Below are 17,633 nucleotides of genomic sequence, written 5' to 3' on the forward strand. Positions count from 1 at the left end.
TGTAAAGTAGGAATAATACTGTTTATCCATCTCTGTAAAGTGCTTTGAGATCCATGGAAGAAAAATGCTATTTAAGCATCTGGTTATTTTACTTATAACTGACTCTTTTAATTTTTAAATAATAGCTGCCATTAAAAAGGGTAATTATCTATGTAAATCCCATTGTCATCAACGAGAGACTAGATCCCATTAATTACTTATGTGCTTAGACATTTTCAAAATGCTTATGAAGTACATAAGAAAATATCAGGAAACTTAATTTTATTATAATTCTTTAAAAAAAAAAGTTTAACTGTTGTTTCTTTCCATTGGAAGCTGAAATGGAATTGAAACCAAGTACTTCTAGGTGCTGATGGTATTTTAATAAAACATACAGTCAGATGGTGAAAGCTGCTTTCTGGGCTCCACAGTTTTCCTTTTAATTTTGAACATAAACATTTGAAAGTCAAGTCTAGTAATTTGATTTCAAAGGAAAGCTGCTTGAAACAAGCATCAGTCTGAGTTAATGGGAGCCATATGCTGAATCCTTTATAAAGTGTTGAGGTCTACCCAAAAAAAAAAAAAGTTTTAGGAAAAGAATATTTGATTTTTTTTTAAACAGATCTTTCCTAAAAAGATTTGTTGTAAGTCTTGTATTCTAAAGGCTAAATGCTATTTATACATATAATTGGTGTTAATGTATTAAATTAAATTGTAAACACAAGATACTTTCTGTTGCTGTGCATCAAGGAATGTCTTCACTTAACTACAACCACAGAGTACTTGGAACTTCCCAAAGCCCAAGGGTGTTTAAGATAAAACTTGGCAAATTAGTACCTCCATAAGTGTGGGTCTCTGTGGCTCTCTATCACTAGGTTTATTGTAAGTTTTACAGATGTTCTGTTCCTCTTTTTGAAGAATTGCAAATTATCTCCAGTAGATGGTTTATTGGCATCTGTAGGTTTAACTATAGAATTAATTCTGACAGCAGTGAAGATGAATGAGGGTTGCCTTGTCAAAGTTAACCAACTCTCAAAGGAATTAGCAAGGAGTGAATTATGATAGCCTTTTACAAGACTAATATATGTCAGCCATTCCTTTTGAATTTAAAATGTGTATGGATTCCTGTTGAAAATTTTACCTGATTTGCTTACATAAAAAACCCAATTTCCAGATGCTTTAGTGGTAACTAATTATGCAAATTAAGCTCACAATTTTATAACAATATTTGCAGACTTGCCGTTTGAAAATTGGGGCTTACAGGGCCTCGTCTGCACTTTGCATACTTTACAAAACAGTTTCTCATGCACAGTGTACACAGATATTTCTGCATAAAAAAGAAGCACCAAGTGTTTCTAAAATAAAAAGAACTTTACTACTTGATGACTAGTATGCAGCCAGCCGAAAATTAACAATTCACAACATTCTGAATCCAATCTCTTCCTTCAGAAGACTAATTAAAAAGTGTAAAGGATCATTTATTAAACCCTAATGATTCCTCGGGTTAAGTGGCCTATTTAAAAAGGAAGATATCGTATTTCAGTTGTAATCCTTTGGAGTGTGTGTACATGTTTGTGCGTGTACTCACTAATTCTGATGCTTTTCAGGTATGAGACCAATTATTAGGGCAATGTCGTATTCTCTCCAATACAATGTCATTTTTGTAGATAGAATCATAGGACTGGAAGAGACCTTGAGAGGTCATTTAGTCCAGTCCCCTGCACTCATGGCAGGACTAAGTATTCTCTAGATACATTTGAACACTGACTTTTTCTTATATTTATGTCTCATTGATTTTTAAAGATTTTATCTTCATATGTTTATATAAATAATTTTACCTGTTGACAGGTAAAATATTTGTTTGTCTTAACAATAGTATAATTAACTCTTCAGGTTTTTTTTCCCCTCTTAAAAGATTAGGAATGCTGCGCCTACCTGCTTTTGCCTTCTGTCATGTGTAACCCTGTCTACTATTCTTCCTAATCAGATGTCCACCATTTTCCAGATTGTTGTTGGTTATTACTTTGTATAGTAATCTAGTAATGTTACAATCACTTTGCAGACATGTAAAATAAAAATGTCCCAAAGAGCTTCTAATTCAAGGCTCCAGTCCTGAAGTCAAATATACATGGAGCAGATCTTTGCACTCCCAAGGAGTCCAACTGGAGGCAGTGGGGCTCTGTATAGGTTCTAAGCTGTGCCAGTGTGTATCCAATTGCGGAATGGAGACTTATTTAGGTGGTAGGCAATAGTGTTCCAGAGAGATGCAGCACAAATAAACTTACAAATATGGAAGTGGATTTAAAGTATGTGTGTTTTTTAAAATCCTTAATGCATCTCTGTTCACATCTGTCCCTAATGTCTAACAGAATATGCAACTGGCATATTTGAAAAATAAAGATTACACATAGGGTTAACCTAAAGCACTTATGAAAACTTTTTTACAAAATACTCAGTGCAACAATTCTGAGTATTGTTTAAGATTAGATGCATTTGATTTTCCATTTGCAAGCCCTGTGTGAGCACACTGTATCTGCTTAGTAAAACACAAGACAATTAAAATTAATGGGGCCACACTCAGAACATCTAATAATCCCTTTGAATTTCAGGAGTGGGTTGGATCTGAATTCATAGATTTGAACCCACTTCCATATGTTTGGTTTCTGATCTGATCCAAAACTGCATTCTAGTTGTTGTTCAGATTTGCTGAAATCTCATGAGAACAGCTCGTGAAGTTTCAAAGCCATTTAATCTAAACCTGCAACCCGATGATTGATCAGTCTGTGACCTGAACCGTAGTGCAAACCCGATTGGAATCCTAACACCAACTCTTCAGCCCATTGTTACTATCTAGTATTCTGTTACGGTTAAGAAAACCTCCAATCCTTCTGCTTTTTCACTGGTTACGTAGGAAGTACTGCTGTACTTTTGGGACCATCTGGGAACTATTACCACTGAAACAGGAGATAAAGAGCAGACTTTAAATGTGAATGTACTGTATACTTATCTCATCAAATTGTTTCTCATCCTGTAACCTTTTAAGTTTAAAAGTTTTTCAGTACTCTTAAAGTATTGGCTAATAAAATATATTTTAAAGACTTCAGGGGAAAAATTAATTGGATAAGTAACCTGGCAAGTTAAAATAAAGTTCACCTAAAGCAGATAACACAACAGTCTGTACTTGTTCATATTTCATCAACAAAACTTAAAAATTCGTCTTTTTAATCTACAGTCATGCAAAGTCATTACATCTGCAAACCAAGGAAGGAGCTCTTCTGAACATAACTCTTTAGGTAGTTGATGCCTTTGTGCCACTGAGCAGAGGGCATAATACAGCTGGCCAGCAAACTAAAAATATGGCTCATTATCAGAATTTCCAGAATTTTTTTTCTAATTTTTGTTGCAATTTAAAAAAAAAACACAAAATTCTCTGTAGTACAAACTGTAGATGACCCATACAACCAGGATTTGAAAAGAGAGTTGTGGCTGTGCCTACAAAAATGTGTATGAACCCATTGCATTCACAAGTTCGTGCTTGTGTGTACAGTTGTTGCTTTGCACATGCAAACTTGGGGTTCTGCAGCTGCAATGGGTGTGCATGAATTTTTGTGGGTTCAAGTATTGGATCGTTCTTTGAAAATATTCCCTGAATATTTTAGTGCACCCTCGATGTCAAAAATGTATTGTCCTTGACTTCTCTATTAAGTTGTGGTTCTTATTTTGAAGGTTTTATCACAAGAGTGATATAAACTATACAAAATTGTGTACATTGTAACGGACACATCTCTGTATACTTGTTCTGTGAGTAACGTTTAAATGAAACCCTTCATTGAATGTCTACTGTCTTTCTACAGGTGATGTTTCACCAATCAATATGTCTCCCATCAGTCAGTCACAGTTTATTCCACTTGGGGAAATCCTTTGCTTGGCCATCTCAGCAATGAACTCTGCACGAAAACAAGTCACACAAGAAGCACTAATGGAACACCTAACAACCTGCTTCCCAGGTAACCATGCATTAAAGTATTACTAATCATATGAACCTGGATTTTTTTTTTAAGTACTGTCAAAGATTTCCTCCTAAAGGGTTGGCTACAATTTTTGTTACTTTAGAAAAGGAAGCTTGGTAGATAACCAACTTTGCTTATTCAAGGATTCCAAAACTAGAAGGGATCATTGTGATTATCTAGTCTGACCTCCTGTAAAATATACTTCCCCAAAATAATTTCTAGAACATATTTTTTAGAAAAACATCCAATCTTTATTTTAAAAATTGTCAGGATGGGTACTCCACTGTGACCCTTGGTAAATTCTTTCAGTGGTTAATACCCACACGTCTAAAAAATTATACCCTATTTCCAGTCTGAATTTGTCTAGCTTCAACTTCCAGATGTTCGCTTGTGTTATATTGTTGGCTGCTAGATTGAAGAGCCTATTATCATATATTTGTTCCCCAGGTAGGTACTTAGACTGTGATCAAGTCAGCCCCAACCTTCTCTTTGTTAAGCTAAATAGATCAAACTCTGAGTGTGTCATTACAAGTCATATTTTCTAATCCTTTAATCATTCTCGTGGCTCTTCTTTGAACCCTCTCTAGTTTATCAACATCCTTCTTGAATTGTGGACATCTGAACTGGACACGGTATTCCAGTAGTGGTCGTACCAATGCTAAATACAGAGGTAAAATAGCCTCTCTACTCCTATTCAGGATTCCCCTGTTTATGCATCCCAAGGTTGCTTTTTTTGGCCGCACCATCACATTGAGAACTCATGTTCAGCTAGTTATCCACGACGACCCCCAAATCTTGTCCAGAGTCACTGTTGTAGATGGCAGCTCCAATTAATACTGAGATTTGAAGCAAAATCGACAGAAACCCTAATACCTGATTCTGCAGCCCTTACAGCCATGAGTTATTCTTACTCTCACTGGTAATCATGTTCACTTCAAGAGGGTTGCTCACATGATTTAAACTTTATAGGGTTGATTCCTAACTCAGTGAAGGATTTGAAGAAATTTACAGAGGTTATATTGAACATTTACAAATCAGTATAATATTCTGGCCTATTTTTTTCTTTTCTGTTTTTTAATTGACTTCAGAATATGCTAGTCCAATATTTCTTGTGAAATATCTGAAACTTCTGCAGGATCATAGTTTAAAGCACTTAGGGACCAGTGTTGTATTTAGTGAGATAGGTACAGCTACTCCTTAAATATCCCCTAAATAGCCTGCTTACCATAGCACTTAAATGTGCACAAACAAGCTAATCAGCAATGTACATGTGGCACTGGATTGCACTGTAACTTTTTAATCCCTAAAATTGGAAAGGGAGCATGATGGGACAGAAAGTATGTGTCAGGAAGAAAGTGTATGTCAGGAACTAAGTGCACTTACTCCACATGGAAGGTTCCATGTTGGCTTTTACTAGGTCATTTAGAGTTTTATTTACTTAATCACAGACCAAAAGGAACTGTCCATTCCTCATGCAATCATTTCATGTACATGTGCAAAATCATTCCGTCTCCAAGAACAGGATTCCCACCTACTGAATTAGTGGCCCTCCTAGCCAATTTGGACAGGCTGACAAAACTGCTGTGGCATGATACAAATAATAAAGAATATTAGTGTCTGCCTCAGTGGGCTTATGTTTAAATCTAAAGGAGGTCAGTAGTTTTTTTTTTTTTTTTTTTTTTATAGACCTTCAGACTTCTGGTGCTGGTCTTGCCTTCTACCTTTTCCACTCTCCATAGTTTAAAAAGCCGGGAGGTCTGCTCTTGGAGCTGACACCTCTCCCCACGATGACCAAAAGTCTTTAGCAGCTATAGATTCAGCCACTTTAGCATAACCAGTCTTGCTGATGGTCTTTCATAAAAATGCATTTTTCTTCTGTTAAATTCAGGTTTTTATGTCAGTATATGCTAATAATTCTTTATAAAATGGTGACATGGAAATATCCCAGACACAGTAACACTTAAAAAAAGAAAAATATTAAAAATAATGCGCTGGGGCATGTCGTCTCCATACCAACAGTCTATATCTGGGGTTGGCGAATGATGCAAAAGGCACCCTATGTAGGCATTTCTAGGCAGTGTAATATAAAAGGAATGGAGACAGCTGTGGCCATCAGGAACTCCTGAGTTCTAATCCCAGCTCTACTGCTTGCTTGCTCAGTGACCTTGGGCAAGTTGTTTAGTCACTCTGTGCCTCAGTTTCCCCATCTTTAAACAGGTTGATAGTACTAACCTACCTCCTATCGCTGGTGTAAAGATTAATTACTTAAATTTCTATATTAAAAAAACATATATATCTTCCTCTGCTTTGGAAGTCAGCTAGATATATATGTCTCTGTTTTTGGTTTTGGGGTTTGTTTGGTTTTTTTTAGACTGTAGGATAACGGAGCATATGGAGTTGTGCAGCCTTATAGTGTGTAGGACTTTCACTATGATTGATAGTAAGTCTTGAGATTTTTGAAAAGAGTTCCAAATTCAGAATATTCTTCTATGTCTAAAATAAAGATTTGCCATTCAAATAATTACAGTGCTTGGAGTTCTTTAAGGAAGCTCAATTCTGCCCTCTGATATATCTGGAGAGAGTACAGTAAGTACCGTATATTTTGTAAACACTAATTTTCTGTCTCAGCCTGTGGTTTTATTTATAAAGTTTCTCCAGTGATCTCTGCATACTGCAAAGTTAATGATCCATTATGTGGGGCATAAGGTGGAGAGGGCAATCAAAGTTCACACTTCTAGTTCTAGTATAGTTTGTCTCAGTTATTTTCTCCAAGTCAGGCTTACTTCGTTCGGTAACACTACATTAGTAAGTATAGGGAAGGTTCCAAAGACTGAAGCATTGGGAGGAAGCTTGTAATCCATATCATTTAGCAAAAACCTGATTAGATACTTGAAATTCTAAATTATTAGATACGTCCCTTGAGTTTCTTATGCACATGAGTATTGCTTGGTTTGGTATTTCTGCTGTTCCTTTCAGACAAAAACACACAAAAATAATTCAGCGGGCTGGAATATTTTATAGTCTGTGCTTGCAAGTATCCCCAGGCAAGTTGGCACAGTCTCTTGCTGCTTCCCCCTTTTTTCCAGCACAGAATATGTGTCTTTAGAAAGATTAAGATTAAGAAAAAGCCTATCTTGCATTTCCCACCCCATCCCCCACTCACCCCCCAAAAAACAAATTAAAAAACAAAATCTTCCAGCCTTTATTGTCCTAAACTATTTTTTTGTTTTGTTTTTTTCCCCATCACCATTCTCCTACTTTGCTGTTAAAAAGGAACTCCTTTCCCTTCACCCTTGCTGTCATAACATAATTAAAATATTGAATATCACTGTATTAGCTCTCTTAGGGAGAGCCACATCATCCAATGAAGGGGACCACTCTTGGTGCTGGCTGATCTTTCCATTTGTCTCCTCATCCCTTATAAAAATTAACGAGTCCCAGCTTTTTGAGAATCAGTGTTTTCTCAATAGGTGTTTTAAAATATCTCATATCCTTTTATATATTAATAGTTTCTCTTCCCCTGTTGGATTGTGAATAACTACGAGAGAGGAGAGCATTACTGAGTACATAATTTTAAATTCTATACTGTCAAATAATTTGTCTTTCATCATGTAGGAACATTTGTATGTCTAGGGCCTACACTAACAAGTTAGGTCAACCCAGCTACATCACTCAAGGGTGTGAAAAATCTACCCCCCTGAGCGACATAGCTAAGCCAACCAATTCCTGGTATAGACAGCGTTAGGTAAACAGAAGTCTTCTGTAGGCCTAGCTACTTCTCCTCAGAGTGGTTCTACACCAGTGGTTCTCAACCAGGGATATGTGTACCCTGGGGATACGTAGATGTCTTCCAGGGGGTGCATCAACTCATCTAGATATTTGCCTAGCTTTATAACAGGCTACTTAAAAAGCACTAGCGAAGTCAATACAAATTAAAATTTCATCCAGACAATGACTTGTTTATATTGCTCTATATGCTATACACTGAAATGTACGTACAATATTTATATTCCAATCGATTTATTTCATAATTATATGGTAAAAATGAGAAAGTGAGCAATATTTCAGTAATAGTGTGGCTGTGACACTTTTGTATTTTTATGTCTGATTTTGTAAGCAAGTAGTTTTTAAGTGAGACGAAACTTGGGGGTATGCAAGACAAATCAGACTCCTGGAAGGGGTACAGTAGTCTGGAAAGGTTGAGAGCCACTGACCTAAACCAAGGGGAGAACCCTTCCAGTTGGCATAGGTACCATCTTTACAGTGGTCACAAGATCACTTGTGCTGTAAAGACAGGTACTTCCCTGGGTTTTATGGCATGTGTAAACTTCGTAACCACAGTTGCTATTCTCAGACTGAGGAAAAATAAACCTCTTTCTTCAGTGCAGGATCTTACAGTTGCGTACTAGCCCTGTAGTTTGCTGAGCCAATGTGCAGACATAAATCTGGGCCACAGCTATATCTGAAGTAAGGTATGCTAATTATTTATAATATCACATAGCAACCACTCTACATCTTAAACTAGTATTTCATGAGCCAATCAGAGTGTTTCTTTTATCCCTTGTTAAGCCATAGTGCCAGCTCAGGAGAAAATCATTTTAGAAGATTTAACACCAGTTAAACACTATTTAAAATGTATTTTTCATAAACTTATACACTGGTATTGGGGAAATACGTTTGTAATAATAATAAACATTTATGTATATTATGTTTTGTCAGTCTTTCTTTTTAAAGAGAGAGCACTACTACTGTGAATATTGTAATATTCTAACTTAGAATTGTACAAGAAGATGTTTATGAAATCCTGCATTATGTTTATTGACCAGATTTAAAATCTCATATACTAAATGTAAATCTATTAAATCCGGGATAACAGCTAAGAATTTAACCTCTTTTCCTGCGTTTGGCATCTACCCTCTAGTGAATATGAACCTGGCTTTAACAAAGCTTATAGATAAAGTTTATGGGTATATAATGACTTTGCTGTTTTTAATAGTTTTTACAGATTTTTTTGTAATGCTGTTAACCAAATCAGCTTACAGTGTTGAAAATTTCTGTAACAGAATACATGCCCCTGTGTTAATATTCACTTGTGAAGTAAAGAAGTGATATTCAGATGGCTGCTGCACTGAGGTAAAGTCCACCTCAAAAATATATAATTCCTGTATATTCATTTTTACATTGAATGCCCAGTGTATATGCAGCAGTGAAAAGTTGTACTTTACATTAACTGAGTTCACCTTAGGTCACTGTTCTTTGTGAGCAACAAACAAGACATAATCTTCTGTCTGGAAGCTCTGTGGAAGGCACAGTAGACTCTCTTGAGATGCAGCAAATGTACATGTCTGATGATTCAATGTCCAGACAGTTTCTGCTTTTGAATTATTAAAGCACTACATAATCTTAAATAACACTGCTGCTGTCATGCAGTATTTAAATGCCAGATTCTCTAATCTATCTAATTTTATTTTTTTACCGGTGCTTCTATTTAGTGGGGGAGTAGAACAAGAAAGAAAGACGACCAGCCTCTGGAGATGGTGAGGGAGTTTACATATAAACAGGACATTGTCAGGGTGTCATTGGGCAGCCCGAACAGGAGCATCCTTCTGCAGCAGGCCACGTCATGACAGGCACATCTGCCTCAATCTCCCTCCTTCAGAATCCCCAGAATTAGTCTCCGGAGTCTTCCCACGTATAAATATAGCCCTTGTGGGGTTCAGTTATTGCAAATGTTCTGTATACATTTATCATAATAAAAGTCCCACAATCATAGTCCAGATTTTCCCCAGCATAGTCCAAACAGTATATGCAACATATAGCCCAGGCATCCCTCACCATGCCCCAGCTCAGCACAGCCCACTCCGATCCATGTACCAGGAGAGCAATGTCAGCCCCTTGAGCTGGAGTGCAACCCTGCTCTTTCCAGCAGGTTCCCCCACACGCCCACCACCTCTCTGCTGGGAGCATCCATCACTCCCCCTGGCCCTCTCATGGTTCTTCTGGGTCCAGCTCTGCAGCCTTGGAAAAGTCAGTATGTCAGTTCCTCTGCTGCTCCCCTGCCTTCAGCCCTCTCTGGACCGTAGCTCGGTTTCTTTTGGCCTAGAGTCAGCAGGAAATCCCTCTGCTGTTCCTCCTTCCTTGAGCCCTCTGACCCTAGCTCTCTGGTTGGGGGGGACACTAGCCAGCAAACCCCTCTTGCTCTCTCTTGCCTTCAGGCTTCTTCCAGGTCCCAAACGTATGGCTACACTGCAATAAAAGACCCACAATGTAGCTATGGTTGGCCTGGATCTGCTGACTCGGGCTTGTGGGTCTCAGGCGGCATGCTATAAAATTGCAATGTAGATGTTCAGGCCCAGGCTTTGAGACCCAGTAAGAGGAGAGGGTCTCAGAGCCCAGGCTCCAACCTGAGCCCAAATTGTCTACACTGCAAGGATAAGCTTGTGGGAACCAATAGATCTTGTTTCTATTTCTGACTCTAGTGTTTATTGCTGACACCTTTGGCAAGTCACTTAACCTCTACCTCAGTTTTTCCACTTGCAAAATAAGGTTATTGATAAATTCCAAGGATAGAAGGGACCATTGTAATCTTCTAGTCCGACCTCCTGTATAACAGGCCATACACAGAACTTCCCCAAAATAATTCTGCTTGAACTAGAGCAAATTAAAAAAAAAAAAATCACTACATCCAATCTTGATTTAGAAATTGTCAGTGGTGGCAAATCCACCATGACCCTTGGTAAATTCTTCCAATGGTTAGTACCATCACTGTTAAAAAGATTACACCCAGTTCCAGACTGAATTTGTCTTTCTTCAACTTCTAGACATTGGATTGTGTTGTACTGTTGTCTGTTAGACTGAAGAGCCTATTTTCATATATTTGTTTCCCCTGTAAGTATTTAGACTGTGATCAAGTCACCCATTAACCTTCTCTTTGTTAAGATAAGTAGATTGAACTCCTTGAATCTTTCACTGTAAAGGCATGTTTTCTACTCCTTTAACAATTCTCATGGCTCTTCTCTGAACCCTCTCCAATTTATCAACATCCTTCTCGAACCAGGACTGGACACAGTATTTCAGCAGCGATCACAGCAAGGCCCAATACAGAGGTAAAATAACCTCTCTATTCCTACTTGAGATTCCCTTTTTTATACATCCAAGGATCACATTAGCCTTTTGGCCACAACGTTGCCTGGGAGTTCATGTTCAGCTGATGATCCACCAAGACCCCCAAATCTTTTTCAGAGGTACTGCTTCCTAGGATAGAGTCCCCTATTCTGTAAGTTCAGCCTACATTGTGTGTTCCTAGATTTCTATACTCCTAGGGGAATTCTGTGTCACTGCGTGTGTGCAGAATTCGTGGCCACCGCAGATTTCTTTGCTTCCCTGCAGCGAAATGACTTCTGATGGGGAAGCAAAGGGAAGTTGCAAGAGCAGTCACACGCTTCTCTCTGGTAGTGCAGGAAGGTCGGTTTGGGTACCCAGAGCAGCTGGTAGAGATGTAAATCACCCTTAAGGGTTGGGGCTAGGCAGTTGTGCGAGTGAGAGACCTGTCCCTCTCACTCGCTATTGCAGAACACTTGGTGTGGAGGAGTAGGGCTTTGGGGTGTTTCTGAGGAGGTAGGCGTGGGGCAGGCTCTGTATAAATGCAGAATGTAGCATGCCTGCCTGAAGTGTTCCCATTGTTCTTAGTGAATTCCCCCAGAAATATAAAACAGGTGTAAAAATTTTAAGGCTCCTTTACATTGCCAGAGTGGCGTAAAGGAGCCTTATTGTAAAGGACACTGTGGCCTTATAAATGCTTATGGTGCTTTAGGGATTAGAACTGGTTTTAAATTTTTGGACTGAAATTTTTTTCCTATCAAAATGTGCTCTGTGAACTGTTTGCTACTCACCTTTCTAGAGATGGTCAGCAGCCAATATAAATTGTGAGCTTGAGTCCCCAGCCCTCACTTGCTCCTCAGTTGCCTGTGATGTAACACTGAGCGTATGGCCGCATATTTGTTGACTAATAACTAGAAGTAAAGGGTCAAGACTAGCTACATTACTATTAGACAGAGGGGGTTTGGGGATTTCTGCCAATGCTGCCCACTCCCATTCTCCATCCAGTGTATTGTAGTTTAAATAAATTACCAAAATAATTGAAACCAGCGTGATTATATTGTGTTATTTTGACAAATAAAATAGGCAGGATTTTAAAATATTGTGTGCAGAATTCCATCAGGAGTATAGAATCTACCCGATGTATGACTTTACAGTTAGCTGGATTGAAACACAAACTGTTTGCGCCCAGCTTACCAAGCAGTCTTTATTGGTCTGTATCAGTGCTTTTGTCCTCTTCGCTATTTGAGCTATGAGGCTCAGTTCATTAATTTCTGTAAAGTGCTATGGAATCCCATCCATTCACACATGTAACTACCCAAAGAAACTGGGGATCCCATTACTGAAATGGTGTGAGGATATAGATCTAACTCAGAAAGGGCTTGACTTTAAAAAATGAATTTTGGCAATTATTATGTCTTACTGAAATGGAACTGTTTTCACCAGTCAGAATGGCAGGATGCTGTACAGATATGAAAGCATAACAGTAACATTTTTCCAATACCAACAGCTCTGCACCTTGATTGGTTCTGGGTATCTGATTTGCATCATCAGTAGTATAGCTAATCTCAAACTAATGTGCAAATATCTGTACTCTTCTTGGTGGACAAGTATTATTAGAATCAGAACAGAGATTTGTATAATCACTGTACCATTATTTTTCAATAATCATACAGTGAATATGCAAATCCATCTACTTGGACTTCTGCATGCAGAATAACCAAGCTGTTTGCAGCAGCAAAAAGGCCAACTTGGCTTCTCATTCTCTTCAGCAGAAGCTTCAAAACTTGTAAAAGGCAAAGTGAATAGAGCTATCAAATGGTTAATGGAGGGGAACATGAAAAAATGGGGGGGTTTAGAGCTTTGACTTGACTTCCTCCTTCAGGCCCTGTCTTGTTCCCAATAAAGTAAATGGGCGCTTTGCCAGTGACTCAGTGGGAGCAGGACTGAGCCCTTCTCATCCCCATTTTACAGGTTTTTCTCACTTTGTTTATCTTTTTAACTCTGGAAGGGACTCAGATACGACAGTGATGAGCACATTATCATAACCTAAATAGATGGATCCTATTTCCACCTAATGGCCTTGTCTACCCCAGGGCTTCTTGCACTGTTTCTCTAGCCCTATTCAATTCTGTCACTGGTAGGAACTTTTAAAGTATTAGTGCAGACCAAAATTTTTTTTATCTACTGTTGTCAAATATTGTGTCCACCTGCACATCATCTGGTGCTAGCAGTAGAGCGACACAGTGTGAAAAGTCCTAGTGTAGATAGAGGGCTCTCTTTAACCACTCAGGGTCATATATTTTTGCTGACATGGTTTATAATACACTGGGAGAATCTCAGCCACGTTCACCACTTCAGATGTGAAACCAAATCCTAACAGAAATGTATTGCAGCTGTTTTGGGGAAAAGAACATGGCTGACCAGGAGGGAAGTAAAGGGAGTGTGGAAAGGAAATGGATAGGTAGGGGAAATGATGAGAAAGAGGAGGAAATAATAGGAATAGGAAAGAAGGACCAGAAAAGTGTTAACTTAAAAGGGGGAAAAAATTACCTTTTGGCAGATGGTTTTGTTCTTTGCATTTTTTCCTTCTGTCATTTACATTTGTATATTTAAATTAAACAATTCAGTAGTAATGATGATATTTCATGGTTGCTTCTTTTTAACTTGGTGCAAAGTGCTTCCTGGTGTAAATAAACCCTTTGGACTTCACACTTTGGTTTTTATTCAGTCCAGAATATGGGCTACAGGAAGCACCCTCCAGCTATCATGGGACCACTTAAACTGTATGATATGCAAACATATTTTAAAAAATAGTAGTGGGAGCCAGCCTAGTGTCAGTGCTTTCTGCTCCCAGGCAGGCAAGCCACATTCAATTCTGGATCTCTTTCCCTTTATATGGACTTACTTATTCGTTCCAATGGACCTGAGAAGTGGTGACCATAATAAAACCACTAGCTAATTTTAGTGTGTAGTGGTAGGCTCCAAAGAATCCCAACCACGTTTTTTGCTGCTGAGATGCAGAAATGGGGGATTGTATGGTGGATGTGATAAAAGGATATCTTCAGACTCCATCAGAGATGCAAAGGAGCTAACTTCCCCCAAGTAGGAGGGGGAAGAGAGAAGGCTGTCATATTTAACTTGGAAAATTGCTTTCTGCCCAGGCATGGTAATTATATTTTCGTACGATTTTTGCTCGCTGTCTGTGTCTAGGAGTTAGTCTCCCAGTGTAACTACAGAGCATCAGCTAAACCAGTGCTTAAAGAGTCTTTTACACAACACTTTATAGTCATTCTGGTCTGTTGGGTGAGTTGTACATATTTTTTTTAATGCATTTGCAATACTTTTTACATAACCATAACAGCGTCAAAAGATCCATTTCAATCTCTTTTAATAACTCTTTCATAAAGCTCCTAGGACAGAGCTTTTGCCTTTCTTTTCTTCCTATTTTTTAAACGAGTATTGAACAAACAAACAAAATTAAAGATTGAGGTCTACATTATTCCCCGTGCAGGGGAGTCCTTCGCAGGGAATGGTGAGGTGTCCTGCCTGGAGACATTGTGTCTCCATGAGGAACTGTATCTCTAGAATGAAGATGGGAGCATGAAAAGGGACTTCTGCACCACTACCCTTGCACTTCAGTAACACTTAATCGTGCAGTGAATCTTGTACACAGACACAAAGAGAAGCTGAGAGAGGCTGGCTTTCTGGTTCTCTGCCACTGGTAACAGAACTAAGGGTAGAGGAGGAAGGGACAGCATTAGCAGAGCAGGCACCTAGATGCACTTTGATAGTATGAACCAAACATAAACAGATAATACATATCAGGCTCTGTGTGCCCTGTATTCATTCTTGACACTTCTGCCCTATGCTAAGAGCCTGCTCAAACTGAGAATATAGTTTTCAAGTTCTTTACTTGTAGATGCTTGAGGTTGGGGGGGGGGGGGAGGGGTTGTTGCATATTATTATTTTGTGTTGGCCCAGGGAGATAACACAAGGCTCTGAGCTCTCTGTGTGTGTGCTAAGCTCTTGTTGTCCACCTGCCAGTACACAGTTGCCTATTTCTTTTAGACATTCCCATTTGTTGCTAGTGCCTGTGTGCCCTGCCCATTCAGGGTGGTGTGTCTCTCTGCTACTACTTCCAGGATGATCTCCTGTAGCAAGGGTACACCCACTGGAAAGGGAGAAGGGGAAATCTGAGTTCTCTTGCCTTACCTTGATGATTATTCCATTAAATGTATTGCACCCATAATTTGGGGTGGGGGAAGACAGGTTGGAATCTTAAAGGCTTGTCTTCACTTCCGCAGTATATGTCAACGCAGATGCATCGATGTAGCTGTGCCAATATAGCACCTCTGGTGAAGACACGCTACGCTGACAGGAGAGCTCTCTCCTGTCAGCATAAATACTCCACCTCAACAAGAAGCGGAAGCTATGTCTGCAGAAGAGCATCTCCCACCAACAGAGCGGTGTAGACACTGCTTTAAGTCGATCTAACTTATGTTAGTCAGAGGGGTGGCTTTTTCACAATCCTGAGTGTCTTAAGCGGTAGTGTAGACAAGCCCTGAGTACTCCTCTCCACCTGCTTCTTTTTTGCTGCTGCTCTCACTCTTGTGTCCATATTGTTCCTATTCAACTTCTTAACAGGTCCATTATAAACCTTTCCTGACAAATATTCCTAATATTTGACCCAGTAAAAACACTCCTAAATACAAATACCATACAAAGCCAGATAAGAGAGAAGTTACTTTACATACTGCAATACAGTACCCACTAATGGGGTGAGTTAGGATAATGATTAGCTTGAGTTCTCTATATCTTGGCTATTGGCTTATGTCAAAACTTAAGAGGGCTTGGGGCTGTGCGTGTGCAAAAACATACAACTACAATTGCTAAAATAGTGAAACTCTGGCATACATTAGAATCCACTCTAATGAAATTTGGACAGCAATAGCTTAGCTTTCTCATTGAAATGTTCTTCACGTATGGAAGAGAGAAAAACACTTCACTTTGTACTCCTCTTTTCTGTAAAATGCACTCTAGAAGCTCCTATTAAGAACATGTGTATTATGTAAGAGAGCTTTTGACTGTAAAGAAAAAAAGGGGATAATGACTTACTTCACAAAGAAATTTTAAAATTGCCTTTTGCTAAAATGTTGACTGAAAAGGCCACAAGAAAAATGCAACTCGAAAGGGTTTGATATGGTGCAGGTGGAACTAGAGTATTTTGTTGCTTTTTGTTTTTAAGCAGTCAAACCTTGAAAAAGAAACACTGCATCTCTTTCCATATTAATTTTTAAAAAAAAAAAACCTTTAGTAGTTGAATGCCAAAACGTTTTGTTTTGTTCTGGACAACCAGTTCTGGAATGGTGACTGCTCCACACGTCCTTTTAACACAGACAAAACTAATGAGGAATAAAGAAATATTGGCACTCATTTCTTAGCATCCCTCCTCATTTTCCGCAGTCCGAGTTCAGTCTCCAGACAGACACCCACATCTTTGGTCAGCGTGGTGGCTGCTGTCTGAGGAAGCAAAGGAGAGGGAGATACTGCCCAGACTGCAGCATAGTCATAATGCTCACAGCAGCAAGAGCTATCTGTGTCTCCAATGCATGAACCCTTCTGCAAATTGAGAGAGTAGCATCTGGGTTCACCTTCCCAACGTGGAGAGTGGGGGAGATTTTTGGCCTTTGGAAGGTTAAAGCCTACTACCAGCAAGCAGTACAGCAGTCACACATATAATGAAGGCTTGGAACCTACTTGCATTAACACTTTCTTGGCCAGGCTACTAAAAAGGCCTTTTAGAAGGTGCTGGCAGAGGAAGTAGAGAAGAATCCACCCCCACATGAGCCACAGCAAGGCAGATACAGGCAGGTTTTCTCTAGAGTTATACAGGAGAGATCTCTCCAGTAGGTTGCTCTTCTGTGAGGCTATGGGCATATTAGGAGATGGGTTAGAGTCCCACTGAGTTCATCAAAAAAGAAGGGGAACGGACCTCAACTGGGCCTTTCCTCTTTCCCCTACCTCATATTTCCCAGGTAAATTCCAGTTAGGAGCTTAATCCAACTGGTCTTTTCTGCAGTGGGATAGCAGAAGCCAATGTTTCAATGCCCTTTAAAAAAACACAAAATAAAATAAAGCCTTTCAAGGTTAGAGATGAGGAGGATTCTGTTCTCCCCATTTATGAGATCAAGGATGAGTTTATTCAGAGTCCTGGGAACAAATAGATGGAAAACCCTCTCTTCCCTAAGGTGTACATGCAACAAGAACTTCAGGACTGTCCTAAACCTTGGTGCTTCTTATCCTGTAATCTGTTCAGCAGTGGAAAAAAGACTCCCTTTTGTAAGTCTCCCTGAGGAGTAAGCTGGTGAAACCAGAACTTTTACTGCAGGATCTGATCCCATCCTGTTAGTACTAAATGAGTTGACTAACTTGCACCAATGAACTGTTCTTGAGCAGTCTCCAATTCATTAAGCAAAAGCGACTGATTCCCATGTCACAAAGGTTTCCTTCAATATTAAGCATGTACGTTTTTTCTCTTCTTTT

General features: G+C 39.1%; 1 protein-coding gene across 4 annotated transcripts in view; it reads left to right on the forward strand.

Moving 5' to 3' along the window:
• STOX2 (storkhead box 2) overlaps nucleotides 1–17,633 on the forward strand; it is a 205,655-nt gene that overhangs the window by 171,795 nt on the left and 16,227 nt on the right. For all 4 annotated transcript variants that reach the window (XM_039541647.1, XM_039541645.1, XM_039541643.1 and 1 more), the window contains one exon: nucleotides 3,834–3,986. In XM_039541647.1, the coding sequence (XP_039397581.1) occupies nucleotides 3,854–3,986 (133 nt within the window). In that variant the 5' untranslated portion in view covers nucleotides 3,834–3,853. The remainder of the gene's footprint in view (nucleotides 1–3,833; nucleotides 3,987–17,633) is intronic.

This window comes from Mauremys reevesii, linkage group 5, assembly GCF_016161935.1.
Source record: "Mauremys reevesii isolate NIE-2019 linkage group 5, ASM1616193v1, whole genome shotgun sequence".
Lineage (NCBI taxonomy): Eukaryota > Metazoa > Chordata > Testudines > Geoemydidae > Mauremys > Mauremys reevesii.